Genomic DNA, 18,395 nt, shown 5'->3' with positions numbered 1-18,395 from the left:
ATTTTCTACAACGAACCTATTAGTACATTTGATATTTTTGTTGTTCCATTACCTGGAGGTTGGCAACCCTACCAGTGACACATCCTTACACTTCCGAATCTTTTCTAGCTCCTCCATGGCTGCCCTTCCCAGCCTCAATCTCCTTCTGATTTGTGCTCTCTGTAGGGCACAATTTTGTGCCTCGCCTAGATTTTTCAGACAGGAGCAGGGGATGCGAGGCAAATGCAATTATTGATCTTCCGTGGAAGAAAGCTCATTTTGCATTCAGGACGGAACTGGGGCGAGAGAAGGAGGCGGGGAGCTCGCTCGCCCTCTTTCGAATGAAATATCAGATTTGTCTGGGAGATTTCTCGGGGGGGGGGGAAAGCAATGCTATATCACCAGGTGCCTCCTCCTCCTCTGGAAGTCATCCATCATCGGTGGCAACTGGTCCCCAAGAACCTAATTTTCTGTCTGAGTCCGGAAAACAGGCCAAGCCAAAGAGGGAGATCCTTTATAGGAGTCGCCTGTCCTCCTTAAAATGGAAAGCTGTACGTCGGCCACAGTTCCGTGGAAGAGCAGGGCAGCGGAACAAGAAGGGAACAAGATAGGAATCGTCTCCTGAATAACGCCGGCTCACTTTTTTTCTTTTTTTTAAAAGCCAGCTTCTAGCCCTTACGGATGCGAAGTTAGGCTTGGAAGTACAGGTAGAGTATCTATCCCTTATCTGTAGGGTTGCCAGGTCCCTCTTCACCACTGGTGGGAGGTTTTTGGGGCGCAGCCTGAGGAAGGCGGGATTTGGGGAGGGGAGGGACTTATCCGGACATCCCATATCTGTAGGGTTGGCAACCTCCAGGTACTAGCTGGCAATCTCCTGCTGTTACAACGGATAGAGATCAGTTCCCCTGGAGAAAACAGCCGCTTTGGCCATTGGACTCTATGGCCCTGAAGTCCCTCCCCTCCCCAAACCCCGCCCTCTTTGCCACCGGTGGGAGGTTTTTGGGGTGGAGCCTGAGGAGGGCGGGGTTTGGGGAGGGGAGGGACTTCAATGCCATAGAGTCCAATGGCCTAAGGGGCCATTTTCTCCAGGTGGACTGATCTTTATCGGCTGGAGATCAGCTGCAACAGCAGGAGATCTCCAGCTAGTACCTGGAGGTTGGCAACCCTAAATATACAGACCACTTCTGGTCCCAGGCAGTTCGGATAAGTGATACTCAACCTGTATGTGGGAGATTCCCGGTGAAAATCTCAAATGTCGGACAGATGTCTGAATCTCCTTTCCAGAGGTTAGTGGGGTAGAGGTTCAAATCCTCGTATATCCTTGACCTTCTCCATGGACTAGAGATGGCAACAGGCACAGACAGCTTTCAGAGGGAATGAGACAGATCCATGGAGGTTGGCGCGAAGGGCTTCCTTTCCCCTGCCTCAAACTCTGCCGCCAATCAATTCTCCAGCCACAAAATGCCATCTCTAGCAAACCAGGCTGGCCGGAAGAGTACCAAGCAATCTTCCTGGGGGTGGGGGTGTCTCACCTTGGACATTACAAATGCCCCCACTAATTGGTCTTTACTGCTCTCCGCCTGGCCTCCTTTGGCCCTCCGGTTTTTCAGCATGAAGGGATACATTATCGGAAAAGAACACAGGGGAAAGAGGTAGAGAAAAGTGACGGAGCATCCTCGGGCCGGATTTATGGCCTCCACAGTCAAACTGTCCCAAAGTCACAGGAAATTCTCAGCTGGACGCTTCAGAGGTTTCTCCTCGTTACCTTGAAGCCCACATTTCAGGGGGAAGCGATACAGAGCGGGGAAAGCTCCAGAAAGACTCGTTTATACTGTTTAAAAATAAAGCAGTGTTATTACGTATAGCTGTACCCGTTTGCACGAATTAAATCTGCTTCGTCAATTCAAGGAGGTGGTAGTATCCTGTGGGCCAGGAACATGATTTAAAAAACCCCTATTATGTTCAGGGGAGGGAAGGTGGCCCTGGTATGCCAGATCTTGTCAGCGTGGGAGGATTATTGGGGAGTGCGGTATCGATAATGGGATTTGCCTCGGGCCGTCTCGAAGAAAAACTCTTCCGCCGTGGGGAAGCCGCGGAGCGCAAACCTCCATCTGCAAAGCCTCTGAATCACTCGGCTTCCCCCCCCCCCCACAAACCCAATTGCCCTGAATGCAAATTAAAGTCACTACGGCACAAAGAATGAAGCGGGGAGACAGAAGCAACCAAACAGACTTTCGGGCGTTTGCCGCCAATGCTGTTTCGCAGCCCAGAAAGGATCGTGCAGAATCCTGGATTGTGGGAATGTGGCTCTCCCGTGTGGGTTAGGACCACTTCCAGGATTCTCAGGATCCGCTTTGATAAGCAGCCCCAGCCTCCCAGACGGCAGGGTCTGTGTGTCCCGGCCTCCCCTCTGGAGGTGCCATCTTTGGAGCAAGATTTGTGACGAAGGGTAGCAAGCTGCCGTCTTACCTTATTCTACACAAGAGAGCCAGCGTGGTATAGTGGTTAAGAGCGATGGTTTGAAGCGGTGGACTAGAATCTGGAGAACCGGGTTTGATTCTCCACTCCTCCACACGAGCGGCGGACACTAATCTGGAGAACCGGGTTTGATTCTCCACTCCTCCACACGAGCAACGGACACTATTCTGGAGAACCGGGTTTGATTCCCCACTCCTCCACATGAGCGGGGACGCTAATCTGGAGAACCAGGTTGGTCTCCCCACTCCTACACATGAAGCCTGGTGGGTGACCTTGGGCTAATCACGGCTCTCTCGGCCCCACCTACCTCACAAGGTGTCTGTTGTGGGGAGGGGAAGGGAAAACGACTGTAAACCGGTTTGATTCTCCATTAAGTGGTAGAGAAAGTCGGCATATAAAAAACCCCAACTCTTCTTCTACACTGAACTCTCAGTGGAGGGAGGGAAAGAACAGCATTTCTCCCTATTTGGACCAAACAACAAAAAGCCTTGGGGGGGGGGAGCAGGGGTGGAGAGAGAGAAACAAAGAACACAGCCAAGATTTGCCAGCAAGGCACAACAAAAACCTTGGGAGGAAGACAGCCTTGGTAACCAGGTTGCCGTTTGCATCCATTTCTTTCTAAATTTCCCCCCATGCCTTCTGCAAATTGCAGAGGAGCCTGCCAGTGGAGCTACGGGAGGCCCCTGACGGAGGAGGAAAGTCAAGCATCTTTTCTTTTCTTTTTCTTTTGCTTGGGACAGATTTCAGTGGGGACTGGAGAAAAAAATGGGGTGGGGGGAAGAGAAGGGAACGGATTCTCAGAGCAATCGAAAGGCCCTTTTGAACTTTGGTTTCAGTTTTAAAGCAGCTAGCAATAGCAGGGTTGGTGTTTCGTTGTTTGAGGTTTGGTGTCAGCAACGTTTATTTTGGGACGTTCTGAGTTTGGCTTGTTTGTAGGATGGGAAAGCAGTTGATAAATAAAGACCTGTTTAAGGTTTTAATTGCAGAGAGGGGGGAAGTCTGCTTGAAGACCACATGTTCTTTTTAAAAAGCATACCTTTCGGAGAGCTAGTAGCAGGGGTGAAGAGCTTCACACCACCACCCCTACTTACCACATTTGCCTTTGGCTCATAACTGGTACGTGGGAACAACATGTGCAAACAACACACACATACAACCATTTCTGGGCACAAAGCAGGGGTCACTGGGGGAATGAGGGGGTAGTTGTGCATTTCCTGTGTTGTGCAGGGGGTTGGACAAGAGGATAGGGCTATCCATGGCTACTAGTCCAAATGGATACTAGTCATGATGCATACCTATTCTCCACAGGACTGGAGGAGCATGCCTGTTATATTAGGTGCCGTGGAACGTAGGCAGGACAGTGCTGCTGCATCCGTCTTGTTTGTGGGCTTCCTAGAGGCACCTGGTTGGCCACTGTGCGAACAGACTGCTGGACTTGATGGGCCTTGGTCTGATCCAGCATGGCCTTTCTTATGTTCTTAGGGAGGACGGGGCTATCCATGGCTATTAGTCAAAATGGATACTAGTCATGACGCCCAGCTATTTTCTCCAGGATCAGAGGAGCTTCTGATGTCATACTGCCATTTTTGCAAAGGGATCTCCCAGAGATTGGGGTCCAGCACTGTTCATAAGATAGGCCTGCCAAGAATCAGTCCAGGGTCCATACCAGGCTCTGACGAAAATCCTTCCTGTCCATTTTAATCATCCAAAATTGCACCGTGAGACTATGTGAACATCTGTGCAGACTGGATTTCAATCTTAGCCTAACCATTGCTTGTCATGCGCAGATCCCCCTAGGGACTTTTCAATGACGGAGAATCATGTTGCGAGTCCCTGCCAGTATCAAATCAAATTTATTAATACGGTTGACTGACCAATCACGTGCCAACACATCAAAATTTCCAGACTCAATAGTTTTGCACTGCCCATACAAATAAAGGTGTAAAATCAATGAAAACAACCCCAGGTTAAAATTATCACCTTAAAATTGATAAAATTGTAAAATATTCTAACAATCATTCTCTAATAAAATTCTGTGTATTTTAATAGCGACAGCGCAGAACTTGGCAGTTTGGAGCGTAAGCGGAGGGTCTTCTTGTGGGATCCTGCATGGTGGGGGGAGGGTTGGGGTCACTGGGGATGTGGGAGGGAGGTAGTTGTTAAATTCCTGCATTGGGTAGGGGGTTTGACTAGATGACCCTGGTGGTCCCTTCCAACTCTATGATTCTATGATTCTCCTAATAGGAGCTTCTTTTCCAAAAGCTCAATCGACTCTTCAGGGCATTTACCAAATAGGGGGGAAATAAGCTTTGATCTAACTTCGTGGTAGAATGGGCAACATATCAGTGCATGTTCGATGGTTTCAATGTCCCCTGTCCCACACAGACATAACCTCTCTGATCTAGGGATCTTCTTATATTTCCCTTCTAAAACAGCTGATGGTAGGGCCTGGCATCTGCCAGTAAAGATTCACATGCAACCAGAGAAAATGCACAACCTCTACCATAGCAATCCAGTGCCATAACCAACCTTTAATGCATGCACAACTCTTCACGTGTGCACATATCCTGCATGCACAACTTTCTTAGGACTCATTAAGCCTTGCAGAGGATAGCGGGACATTAGACATATGCGGAATCAGGGTGTGTGTGAGGGAGAGAAAAGATCTCGCTGGCCTAATCCTCCCCACCCCCCGACCCCCAAAGGAAATTTCATCTGCTTGCAGGCAACTAAAAGAGAGAGACTTACGGTCGCGAGTGGGCAGTTTCATAACGCTCAAACACATGGGCGAGGTCGTGCTTGTTGTTCATGTAGCACAGCATGCACAAGTCATAATCAAAGCAGATCTTGCACTTCCAGCGCATCCCACGGATCCCGTGTTTCTTGCAGCAATCACAGATAATGTTGGGGTGCCGGACACCTAGCAAAGAGAGAAGACCATGAGAGCTGCATGCCATCAGCTTAAGTGCTGGGAAAGCCCCGCTGGAGCGGACCAAAGGTCTGTTGAGGCCACAATCCTGTAAGGACTCGTTTTTAAAACCCTCTGCACAGAGAAAACTAGCATCTCAAGGGAAAGCCTTTCTACACAGCCGCTTTCCCTGACATGCTAGAGTTCTACATATGCAGTAGGGTTGCCAGGTGCTCCCTAGCCAACGGCAGGGGGTGAGGTAGGGTTGCCAGCTCCAGGTTGGGAAACTCCTGGAGATTTGGGGATGGAGCCTGGGGAGGGCAGGGACCTCAGTGGGGTGCAATGCCACAGAGTCCACCCTACAAAGCGTCCATTTTCTCCGGAGAAGCTGATCTCTGTAGTCTGGAGATGAGCTGTAATGCCAGGGGATCCCCAGGTGCCACCTAGTGCCACCCTTCTGTGAAATGGGGCTGAACTATATTTTACTGCATTCTGCAAACACAAAAATTCTGCAGGTCACGCGGCTACTGGGGTGGCCGAACAAGCAAACAACAAGAAAGCCTGGGAGCTAGGGTTGCCAGCCCCCAGGCACTAGCAGGAGATCTCCCACTATTACAACTGATCTCCAGCTGATAGAGATCAGTTCCCCTGGAGAAAATGGGCACTTTGGCCATTGGGCACTATGGCGTTGAAGCCCCTCCCCTTCCCAAACCCCTCCCTCCTCAGGCTCTGCCCCAAAAACCTCCCGCCGGTGGCGAAGAGGGACCTGGTAACACTACCGTGGGCACACTTTATGTACGAACGCCATCACAAACTTTGTTTCAAAACCTTACGCCCTTCCTGCCCGCCCCCACCCGCCGGGTATTTTTATCAAAATTGGATCCTTGGAACAAAAGATTTCCATGGCAACTGTCCTGCTGTTTAATTTATGACGCTCCCGCTTTTCTGGGTTAACTGAACCCCCCCGCTGGTCCTTCGCCGTCACAACCCAACCTTGAGTTGTTAAATGTTGTCGAGAGAGAGAGTGTGTGTGTGTGTGTGTGTGTGGTGTGGTGGGTGGGTGGGTGTTCTCTGATGGAAATGGGGCAAGAGACTTTTCATTGTCTGCTGGGGAAGTATTTTTAGTCCCCGGTCTAATTTTAGACCCGTGTCATTAGGACAGACAGCAAAAGCGTCGCCTGAAATAGATATGTGAGTTCTGTACAATTTTCTCATTTTGGAAACTTTGCTGGGGGGGGGGGGGCAGGAGGTAAGAGAGACAGGGCCGGCGTGGAGAAATGGCGAGGCTGTCGAACTGAGACCGAAGAGACCCGGGTTCAAATCAACCGTGACACTTTCTGGGTGACCTCAGCCTGGTCGCTCTCAGTCAGAGCTGCTGTGAGGATAGAGCATAGGGTTGCCAGGTCCCTCTTCACCACCGGCGGGAGATTTTTGGGGCGAAGCCTGAGGAGGGAGGGGGTTTGAGGAGGGACTTCAATGCCATAGAGTCCAATTGCCAATGCGGCCATTTTCTCCAGGGGAACTGATCTCTATCGGCTGGAGATCAGTTGTAATAGCAGATCTCCAGCTAGTACCTGGAGGTTGGCAACCCTAATAAAGCATGAACTCCATATGCTTTCCTGAGAGGAAGCGAAGGACAAAACTGCGATTGTGAGTATATGTATCGGGCTGTAACAGGTCTTAATTGGGGTTGCCAGCTCCAGGTTAGGAAATACCTGGAGATTTGGGGGGGTCTAGCCCGGGGAGGGTGGGGTTTGGGGAGGGACTTCAGTGGGGTATAATGCTATAGATGTCCACCTTCCAAAGAGGAAAATAAAAAAGGCTGGATCTTCAGGACTGGGTAGGGTTGCCAGGTCCCTCTTCGCTACTGGCAGGAGGTTTAGGGGTGGAGCCTGAGGAGGGTGGGGAGGGGCTTCAATGCCATAGAGTCCAATTGCTAGGGTTGCCAGGTCCCTCTTCACCACCGGCGGTAGGTTTTGGGGGCGGAGCCTGAGGAGGACGGGGTTTAGGGAGGGGAGGGACTTCAATGCCATAGAGACCAATTGCCAAAGTGGCCATTTTTTCCAGGTGAACGGAACTCTATCAGCTGGAGATCAGTTGTAATAGCAGGAGATCTCCAGCTACTGCCTGGAGGTTGGCAACCCTAGCGTCGGGGGAATGTCACTTCCAGGAACAACAACATCAGCCGGTTAATTCTACCCAAAGCGGCATCCGCTTGTTGGAAACATGAATCCTAGACATTTAAAAGCTTGTGCCAGAAGGAAAACAGCCTTACCTATTTGTGCATTATCATACAACAGAAGGTCATATGCTCCTTGGAACCCCGTCCGGTAGTTGGTGCGGGTTCCTTGATCCCACTGTACCACCACGGTCTTGTCCGGCGTCGTCGGGCTCCCTTGCCGGCCAATCTCTACCACGGTCCCGACGTTCCCTTCGCCGTTGTCCTGCTTGCCCCACTTCCAATCCAGGCCGCGCACCACCCGCATCCCGACCTGCATGCTTGCACAGGGGTCCAAGTCCATTGCGGGGCGGGGGCAACCTCAGCTCGACCGCCCGTCGGCAGGCTCAAGGGAAGAGCGGGGCGGGCAATGCATTGGCAAAACCTAGGGAAGGGGCAAAGAGCCGTTGTTAGAAACCAGCGCCAGAGACCTGGAGGCCCAGAAGAGGTCGGGAACCTTTCTAAGGGAGCTTTCAGCCCCCAAAGAGGATGCTGGAGCCAAAATATTCGCCAATATTTGAAACGTATCGAAGTTTCCAGGTCCCGCCTTTCTTCCTTTCCTTCAAGCTCCCTTGACCCAGAGGTCTTGAGCAGTGAATGAGGAGCCTTTACTTCTTTAAGGAAAATATGAGCAAAATCCTACGAGGAAACTCGGGAGAGTAAATTCTGTCCATCTCTAACCTTCCACGGGCCACAGGCCTGCCTAATTTTATCTCGAGGATCTCCTAGAAAGGATATTCCACAGCTGGACCTCTTATTCCATAGGCAAAGTGTTCTCATAATTAAGAAATCTGCCCTTGCTTGTAGTTTAAATACATCGCTTCAACCCTCAGGTGAAAAGACTCATATAGATACATCGCCTGCCGTACTGTGAAACCCAAGATACCACCCACGGGCAATTTTCATGGGAAGAAGTGCTCTGCTGTTGCCTAGCAACCAGTGGTCCAACATCCACCCACCCTGGAAGAAGCTGTTGTGTGGCTACCTAGCAACCGCCGTCTCCTGCCTTCACTCAGAACAAAACAGGTATGAGTTACCATTGCTCACGTCTAAGACACACCATCACTGGGAGTTGTTAGTTGGTGCAAAGTAGCAGCTGAGAGAATGAGCAGAGATCTGGGAAGTCTCCACTCCAGGTCTTACCTCTGCTCCAAACTCACTAGGTGGCCTTAGTCAACTCAACCCCCCTCATCTGCAACGTAGAGATAATACCACCGGCCTACCTATCATCTGCAATGTAGAGATAATACCACTGGCCATGAAGACTACATCAAGATAATACATTCAGAGGTAGTAAACTAGGAGGCAACGTCAGGTCAGGGGACGGCCTCGGTCTCTATGGCCTGTTGTTGGGCCTCCAGAGGAACCGGTTGGCCACTGTGTGAGATAGGATGTTAGAGTAGATGGACCACTGGTCTTGGTCTCTTATGTTCTTAATGTGTGTGAGACATAAATTCCCTCTCCCACCCACCGCGGTTGGGTATTCTTGTCCAACTGGCAGGGCTGGTGTCAACAGTTGGCAAGATGGAACATCTACCAAGGCCCACAGGCCAGAAGAGGGCCCATCGCCAACCAGACACTCCTAACCCATACCAGGAATATGAGATCAAATCAGTTTTATGCAAAATCAGCACCAATAAGGAGCAGGAAAGACTCGCACTCCATTCCAGTGCGCCCTCATGCACACAACGGGGTGGCATCCTTTAATGGAGCACATCTTGTCAGGGGCCCCGAAACCCTGAAGACGGCTTGCATGACTGCCCTTGAAAACCATCCCACGCAGGCCTTTCCAGCCCCGATATGGAGAAGACATTTTTTTCTACAACAGCAATATCAACAAACGTGAGATTCCTCCAGTGAATTAACCCCAGAAAAGGAATGGAAATTAAAATGTGGACTTCCCCACAAGAGGGAACAGAACAAAAATAACCAACGAAGCCTGGGAATTTGCAAATTACCACAGCTGGTAACTAATATCACCCTGGCCATCTGGGGTTCGGTCATTCCAGAATGAAGCGTCACAGCCCCCACCCCCCGACCCATTTTCTCTCGTCATTTTTCGCTTCAGACATTACCAGGGAAACAGCTCTTTGGGAGACCACAGTTAAAACCCTGTCCTTAAGGGGATTATGTCCAGCAGTATCAATTAAGGGATTAACGGACAATTAAAAAAAAAAACCAAGATAAGCAAACACAGACATCATAATTAGCTCGGCAAGTGGGGAAACTTAGCCTATTTTTGTGATGTCAGAAAACAGCCCCCCAAAAGCCCTCAATAAAACTGAAAGCTTGTAATTAAAAATAGTACGGACATGATGCTCAAGCACACGACTGTACTAAAATCTCCTACACATTGTTAGATTAAGGAGGCTGAATATCTGTGATAAGATAAAAAAATACAATTTAATAACTGCCCTTTGAGGAAGTTGGCATTTAAAACGTGACCGAAGGAAGAGGGAGAACCATTGTTCCCTCTATTGTTTTGGAGATAAAGTTTTATGGTCTTCAAAGATTAGAGTGCGGGTACTCTCACCGTATGCCAAAACGCAAACCCCAAGAAACTGATCGAAGGCAGAATTTCCCAAGAATTGCAGACAGTTGAGAATAGCTGTTACCAAACTTTTAAAACACACCCAAATACCAAACTTTTAAAACATACCAAACTTTTAAAACACACCCAAAAGAGCTGGGTATGTTTAGCCTGAAGAGAAGATTGAAAGGGGATATGATAACCATGTTCAAATATTTGAAGGGCTGTCATATAGAGGAGGGTGCCGAGTTGTTTTCTGTTGCTCAAGGTCGGACCAGAACCAACGGGTTGAAATTCAATCAAAAGAGTTTCCGTCTAGACATTAGGAAGAATTTTCTAACAGAGCGGTTCCTCAGTGGAACAGGCTTCCTCGGGAGGTGGTGGGCTCTCCTTCCCTGGAGGTTTTTAAGAAGAGGTTAGATGGCCATCTGTCAGCAATGCTGATTCTGTGATCTTAGGCAGATGATGACAGGGAGGGCATCTTGGCCATCTTCTGGTCACTAGGGGTGTGGAGGGGGGAGGTACTCCCTTTCCTGCATTGTGCAGGGGGTTGGACTTGATGGCCTTGGTGGTCCCTTCCAACTTTATGATTCTATGATACTTGACTCTGGTGCCTGTCAAAATATTTACTTTCAGAATGTGGGAAAGGGAGGAGTTTGCTGAATTCACCTGCCTCAGGAGTTACAGCATTCATTTGTGTATACCTGGGGCCAACCAGCACTGAACCGTATCCAGAAAATCTCATTTCTCATTTAAAAAAAATTAAGAACCCGCCAGTAGTGAAGGGGGACCTGGCAGCCCTAACCCATTGTCCCCACCCCCTTGTCTCTTAGGGTTGCCAGGTCCCTCTTTGCCACCGGCGGGAGGTTTTTGGGGCAGAGCCTGAGGAGGGCGGGGTTTGGGGAGGGGAGGGACTTCGTTGCCATAGAGTCCAATGGCCAAAGCGGCCGTTTTCTCCGGGTGAACTGATGTCTATCGGCTGGAGATCAGTTGTAACAGTGGAAGGTTGGCAACCCTACTGTCTCTACACACTCAAAGTCCTCAATCCAAAGATCCCCACCCTTCTTTCCTGTCGCAAGCACAATTTCTACCCGAAGCACCACTCCTGCTAAATCATTCGTGCACAATTACATTAAGGAACCACATGTAAACGTACTCCCTTAATTCGGCTTAGCCTGGCCATCTTGGGAAACGGGAGAAGGCTGGCAAGGAATGCCAAACCGCCGCCTGCCAAAGCTCCGGTCACGCGAGGGGCCAGGCCCTAAATCCTCCCTGTCTCCCAAAATCTCGCAGGCACATTACAAAACGGGCCATTTTCTCCGTCTCCCTTCTGGCCAGCATCCCTTGAATGCCGAATGAAAGCTTACGTAAGGCCCTGGTTGGGGGGCGGGGGCTCCCACTGACATGGGAACGGCCCCAAGTTCCTCCCTCTAATCTGGGCCATCCCGAAACCGTGTTTCGACGGTCCGGCACTCGCCCCGCTTAAGCGTGCGGAGCTAATTCGGTTCACATGTGGCGCAAGAGGGATTTTTTTTTTAAAAAAGAACCACACTGTTTTTGCCAACAAGAGAAACGCGCTGGACTGGTGAGCAGGGCAGCCAGCTGTTGCTTTGGCCTTGCCAACGCAGAACTTCCCACCTCTGCCTACGGCTACAGTTTGTTCGGGCGCTCCCCACCACCGCCACCTCTGTATGGGGCTGCCCCATTTCTAGATGGGGCTTCAAATAAAAAGAAGAAGAAGAGTTGGTTTTTTATATGCCGACTTTCTCTACCACTTAAGGGAGACTCAAACCGGCTTACAATCACCTTCCCTTCCCCGCCCCACAACACACACCCAGTGAGGTAGGTGGGGCTGAGAGAATGTGACTTGCCCAAGGACACCCAGCTGGCTTCATGTGTCGGAGTGGGGAAACCAATCCAGTTCACCAGATTAGAGTCCGCCGCTCATGTGGTGGAGTGGGGAATCGAACCTGGTTCTCCAGATCACAATCCACCGCTCCAAACCACCGCTCTTAACCACTACACCACGCTGGCTCTGAATGTAGAGGGCTAGACCCCACATGCAGTGGTCTTCAGATAACAGCGATATTATAACCCCAAAAAAACTGTTTATATTTTAGCATCCAGGAATTGTTGGGGTCCAAACGAAACATGCGCGCTGATAAAACACAAACCCTTGCCACCTTATTTATTCAAATGTGTTTCATCTAATACAAAAGCTTTCGCTTACTTATCATGAGCGTCTTTAAAAAAAATAAAGAACAAGCACCCCTGTAATCTGGCAAAGGGAGCTTTGACTCTCAAAGGCTTATACCCACCAAATCTTGTTGGCCTCTAAGATGCTACTGGACTCGAATCTAGTCTAGAGAGCAGTTGTAATTCTGGGAGACTGCCGGGTTCCCCCTGGAAAGTGTTGCCAACTCTGGGTTGGGAAATTCCTGGAAATTTTGGGGGTGGAGCCTGGAGAGGAGTGATCCTTGGATTTCTGTGGGAATAGGGAATACCCAAGAACTATGTCATGGGTGATAACAAGGGTTGCCAGGTCCATCTTCACCACCGGCGGGAGGTTTTTGGGATGGAGCCTGAGGAGGGCGGGGTCCGGGGAGGGGAGGGACTTCAATGCCAATTGCCAAAGCCGCCGTTTTCTCCAGGGGAACTGATCTCTATCGGCTGGAGATCAGTTGTAATAGCAGGAGATCTCCTGCTAGTACCTGGAGGTTCACACAAATACAGACACTTTCTATGTACAATGAAGTTACAATCCAAAAAAACGCACAAGAGTCTGGTTTAAATATAAACCCCAATATACAACGTAACAACTATATTGTTACAATCTCCACACTTGTAGAAAAAAACACCAACAATAATGAGAGACTACTATTTCCTATAACAGGTAAGTATAGTGTAACATACAATATTTCAACAAAGTAATGATCTTAAATATGTCCAAAGTATGCCTTTTGTTTTCTTTCAGATGTCAGGCAGAAGAGGAAACGATCGTTTCAGTTCTTCTTCAGTTCCTCCTCTGACACCTATCATATACAATAACACCGTCACACATCTGCCCATTAGCCTAAAATTAAATTATACACTTTTAACTTTTTTTACAAATTGCTTTTGTATTTATTAAGGCTTTATAGTAAAAGTCTTTTAATTTTCATGAAAATTAGACTATTAAGAAATAATACCAACGGAACTTTGAAGGTACTTTTATTAAAGACTTTTACTATAAAGACTTAATAAATATAAAAGCAATTTGTAAAAAAAAAGTTAAATACTGGCAACCCTATTTGGGACAGGGAGGGCTCTCAGTGTGGGTATGATCTCAGTGTGGGTATAATGCAATACAGTCCACCCTCCAAAAGCACCCATTTTCTCCAAGGGAGCGGATCTCTCTAGCCTGGAGACCAGTTGCAATTCCAGGAGATCTCCAGGCCCCACCTGCAACCCAACCCCTGGAGGTTAGTCACCCTAAATGGTGACCATGAAGACAGTTCATGGTTGCGCTCCCAGGGGTTGTTTTGCAGTTCTCTCCAAGGCCAGATTAGATCACCACTCCGTGCCCCGTGTTTAGACTTCATGGGTTCCTTCAGTGTGGGAAATGCCAAGTGCTCCTTCCTGCCACTGGAAGGGGGGTTGCCAGGGTACTGGTTATCTCTTATTGCTTTGTATAGATGCCAAATGCTTTCCCTTAGTCCCTCACTAGTAACATCTTGAAGATGACTTCTGTAACCTGCCGTGCTTAATCAATAAAACTGCTTTCGTGGACTTGCCGTCTGCTGGAGTCTGTTTATGGGCTTGCAGCAGGACTAGAGCTGACACCTGCACCTTTTCACTCCAGAGAGAGCGGAAAAGCCCGGGTTCTCCTGCCCGGGCTCCTTATTCCGAGTGACTCCGCATTTATTTACTACATTTCTACCCCACTCTCCCCAACCCGAAGGCTGGGCTCAGAGCGGCATCAAAACCATCGGCCCACGCTCTCCATCGGGCCAAGCAACAGCATTTCTAGCAGCACGAATTAGTGTTCTAAAATGCAACGAGTGAACAAGCACCCACGCCCTCTGCTGCCAACCTCAAAGTTTCAGACTGCTCTGAGCCACAAAAAGATGGACAGGAATCTGCCCCCGTTTCGAGGCCTAGCTCTAAACCAAGGTTGGGGCGGGAGGAGGAGAGATATTGTAACTGGAGGATTGAACACAACATCCACCTGGGTATTTCCTCAATTGCCAATTAGAGTTGCCAACCTCCAGGTACTAGCTGGAGATCTCCTGCTATTACAACTGATCTCCAGCCAACAGAGATCAGTTCCCCTGGAGAAAATGACCACTTTGGCAGTCGGACTCTATGGCATTGAAGTCCCTCCCCTCCCCAAACCCCGCCCTTCTCAGGCTCCGCCCCAAAAACCTCCCGCCGCTGGCAAAGACGGACCTGGCAACCCTACTTACAATCACCTTCCCTTCTCCCGCCCCACCAACAGGCACCTTGTGGGGTAGGTGAAGTTGGGAGAGTTCTGAGAGAAGTGCGACTGGCCCAAGGTCCCCCAAAGGCTGCGTGTGCAGGAGCAGGGGAAACAAGCCCGGTTCACCAGATTAGAGTCTGCCACTCATGTGGAGGAACGGGGAATCGAACCCGGCTCTCCAGATTAGAGTCTGCCACTCCTGTGGAGGAGCGGGGAATCGAACCCGGCTCTCCAGATTAGAGTCCGCCACTCTTAACCACTGCAGCACGCTGGCTCTTCTTCTTCTGCAAAAGATTGCCTGACGTTCTCTAGAAGCCAAACGCAGAATCAGCGTTTCGAACTTTCTCAGTCAAATTATATGATCTAGCTCAAAGCTTCTTAAACTGTGAGTAACTGAATGTGGGGGTGGGGGTCACGAAAAATTTGGCAACAGTAAATGGTAAACTTATATGTATACCAAAGAATTGTTTTCAAATAAATTCCTTTATGATTTATTGTCAGTAAATGTTTGATTTGTATACCTATCTTATATACCTACATGCCCGGGGTCGTGTACCAATTTCTCGGGCGAGAAGGGGTCGCGAGTGGAAAATGTTTAAGGTCTAGCTGAAAGGAAAGGGGAGGGAGAAACGGAAGCTAACACTCTTTTTATAGCTACAGAACCTAGCACTAGGAAGATCTCCCAATACAACATACACTACATATTCAAATTAATATTTAGACACCACCAAAGCAGTGTCCAACAGCCTGCCAGGTGCCAGTTAAGCAAAGTTGTGCTTTTAACTTTCCTTTTGCTGATCTGTGCTATTGTTGTGTGCAATAAAGAGGACACTGAAGCCCCGTAGCCCAAAAACACATTTAGCAACAACCCCGCTTGCTCCCGCGATTTCATGGAAACAAAATACCTCCTTCTTTGCAACCACCAGGACTAGAAACATGATTATTGCTGTCAGATACAAGTAAGGTCTTAACAAATGAAGTTGTTAGATTTGCTTGGTTAGCAATAAAAATAAGACAGCGCCGGACCAAATCCATACAAATAGCTATGGAAGTATGGGATGGGTATTGTTTGGAACTTATTGATTGTTATTTTGTATCAACCCTATGAATTTCCGTGTATTGATTATTCAGTAACCCCGTTAAATACCTGAATTTTGTTTTATCCTGAATATTTGTGTTTTGCCATATATTTTGTAATATTTTGTTTGTTTTGAGGGTCCATGACCGTAATAATAAATATGAAGTCCCTCTCCCCCACCCCCCAAAAAGTTGAGGTTTCACATTCTGCATTGCCCCCACCCGGCTTCTGAGGAACATGCCGCCGCCTCGCCTATGGATTGTGAAGAAAATACATATTTTATGAAGTTCAGATGCGGCGACAGAAACTCGTCTGGAAGTTACCCGCAAGCAGGGCAAGGGGCGTCCCTACTCTGCGTTGCCTGTATCCAGGCAAGGACCTACCGGTGGCAAGCCTCGAATCTCTAAAGGCTCCCCAGCCTTGTGGAAATCCGTGTCCCGGCACGTAGCGGAGGCAAGGTGACCAGTCATAACGGGCCCATTTTACGCTTCGTCCTTTGGAAGAAACAGACCCCCAATCCTGCCAAGGCTGCAACCGCAATGGGATGAGACGTTTCCAGGCAGTATCAAGGCAGAAACGTTTAAAAAATGGAGGTCCCTACAAGAGCTTGCGCTTTTCAGAGCTGGAGGAGAGAGGGGGGGTCTTTGTTGTCTTCGCTTGCTCAGAAAGGTGCAATCCCAAGGTTTTAAAAGCAGGTTTTCCAGATGATCTCGCCTGAGAATTATTCCGAGTGCCAGCGGGTCTCCCGAGCTAGATCCGAGTCCAGTATCAACTTAGAGGCCCACAAGATTTCCGGGGTACGGGCTTACGAGAGTCAAAGCCGTGTGTGTCTTCTGGAAGCTCGAAGCGAGTCAGGGGAGATTAGGGATGGTCGTTTCCAGGTGGCGGCTTCGAGGTTTCCCAGGAGAACCAGCTGCTACCGGAGCCCTTCCGCTGCTGCAATCGGATTATTTCCCTGAAGGTACATTAGGAACCTTCTGCATTATATCCAGAAAAGATGGAAGAAGCTAAACAGATTACCCCCACCTCCGATCCACTGTCTCTGGGATTGAAAGACCAAGGATTCTATTTTCATTCAAGATCTTCGGCTCTACTGAGATGTCCTCGTCAGTCTTTGGCTCAAGCCCAGAGCCTGAAGGATGCTAGCTCTGCTCTCTTTTGGGGACCCACCCCCTGCACCTGGAAAACAGGATCTCTTTGCTCCGCTTTGCTGGCAATGCTTTGGCAGAAAGGAGTGATGGTTGCAGGCTCCCCCGAGATCCAATCTGGCAGAGAGACAGGGAAGAAATCGTTCGGTCCCCTCGCCTTGGTGGCAGGGACCCTTTCGAAAGGCACCACGCAGACGCCTCCTGTCTCCCTCCCCGGAGGCTGCATTGAATGACAGCGGCCAAAAAGAACGGTGACAGGCACTTAAAGCCGCCCGTCTCCCTGCCTGGCCAAGGAGGTTGAATAATAAAACAGTCCGAAAGGAACCAACGAGGGGGGGGGGGATGGAAAAAGGGAAGCTCCACCCACTGGCTTCAAGCCCGCAATCCTCCCCTACAGCTCAATCCATCCAAAAATGAGCGTAGACTGTGCATTTGGAGCGGTGGACTCTAATCTGGGGAGCCAGGAATGATTCCCCACTCTTGCACATGAAGCCGGCTGGGTGACCTTGGGCTAGTCACAGTTCTCTTTGAGCTCTCAGCCTCACCTACCTCGCAGGGTGTCTGTAGTGGGGAGGGGAAGGGAAGGGGATTGTAAGCCGCTTTGATTCTTCCTTAAGTGGCAGAGAAAATCGGCATATAAGAACCAACTCTTCTTCAACACATGAAGCTGCCTTCTACCGAATCAGACCCTTGGTCCATCGAAGCCAGCATTGTCTACTCAGACCGGCAGTGGCTCTTCATGGTCTCAGGTAGAGATCTTTCACATCACCTACTTGCCTAGTCCCTTTAACTGAAGATGCCAGGGATTGAACCTAGGACCTTCTGCATGCCAAGGGGATGCTCTGCCTGTGGGCCACAGCCCCTCCCCTCCCTCTTCTTCCTTCTCCCCAGTGCCTTCAAATCCCTCACAGTTGCCTCTGAACATACAAAGCTGCCCTTTGCAGAATCTGGCCACACATCGCTCAATATTGTCCACTCTGAGTAGAAATGGCTCTCGGGTGCAGAAAGGGCTTTCCCAACACTGAACACAGGGTTGCCAATCTCCAGCTGGTCGCTGGAGATCTCCTGCTATTGCAACTCATCTCCAGGCAACCGAGATCCGATCCCCTGGAGAAAATGGCCGCTTTGGATAGGTTGCCATGTCCCTCTTCACCACTGGTGGGAAGTTTTGGGGGCGGAGCCTGAGGAGGGCGTGGTTTGGGGCTTCAATGCCATAGAGTCCAACTGCCAAAGCGGCCATTTTCTCAAGGTGAACTGATCTAGATCGGCTGGAGATCAGTTGTAATAGCAAGAGATCTCCAGCTACTACCTGGAGGTTGGCAACCCTAGTTTTGGAAGGTGGACTCTATGGCAATACACCCCACTGAAGCCCCTCTCCAAACCCTGCCCTCCTCAGGCTCCACCACCACCACCCCGCAAATCTCCAGGTATTTCCCAACCCAGAGCTGGCAACCCTAACCTGACATCCTTTAAGGGGGAAGGCCGAGGATTGAACCGGAAAATCCCTACATGCAGTTGTCCTTCTCTTGCGTCATCATGACTCTCAAATTAAGGGACTTTCCATTGCTGCCTGAAGCTTGCTGGGGGTGGGGGAACC

The 18,395-nt window shown here is 49.5% G+C and overlaps 1 protein-coding gene across 1 annotated transcript in view; it reads right to left on the bottom strand.

The window, feature by feature from the left end:
- The window catches only part of MIB2 (MIB E3 ubiquitin protein ligase 2), a 41,154-nt gene extending 33,247 nt beyond the window's left edge, over positions 1-7,907 (bottom strand). Inside the window, exons 1-2 of the mRNA XM_056865201.1 lie at positions 7,641-7,907; positions 5,206-5,377 (exon numbers count right to left, since the gene is read on the bottom strand). Of these exons, the coding sequence (XP_056721179.1) occupies positions 5,206-5,377; positions 7,641-7,887 (419 nt within the window). The 5' untranslated portion in view covers positions 7,888-7,907. The remainder of the gene's footprint in view (positions 1-5,205; positions 5,378-7,640) is intronic.
- Positions 7,908-18,395: the final 10,488 nt, after the last annotated feature.

Source organism: Euleptes europaea, chromosome 19 (assembly GCF_029931775.1).
Source record: "Euleptes europaea isolate rEulEur1 chromosome 19, rEulEur1.hap1, whole genome shotgun sequence".
Taxonomy (NCBI): Eukaryota; Metazoa; Chordata; class Lepidosauria; order Squamata; family Sphaerodactylidae; genus Euleptes; species Euleptes europaea.
Note: the sequence above shows the minus strand (reverse complement) of the source record. Positions and strands in the feature narration are given on the sequence as shown.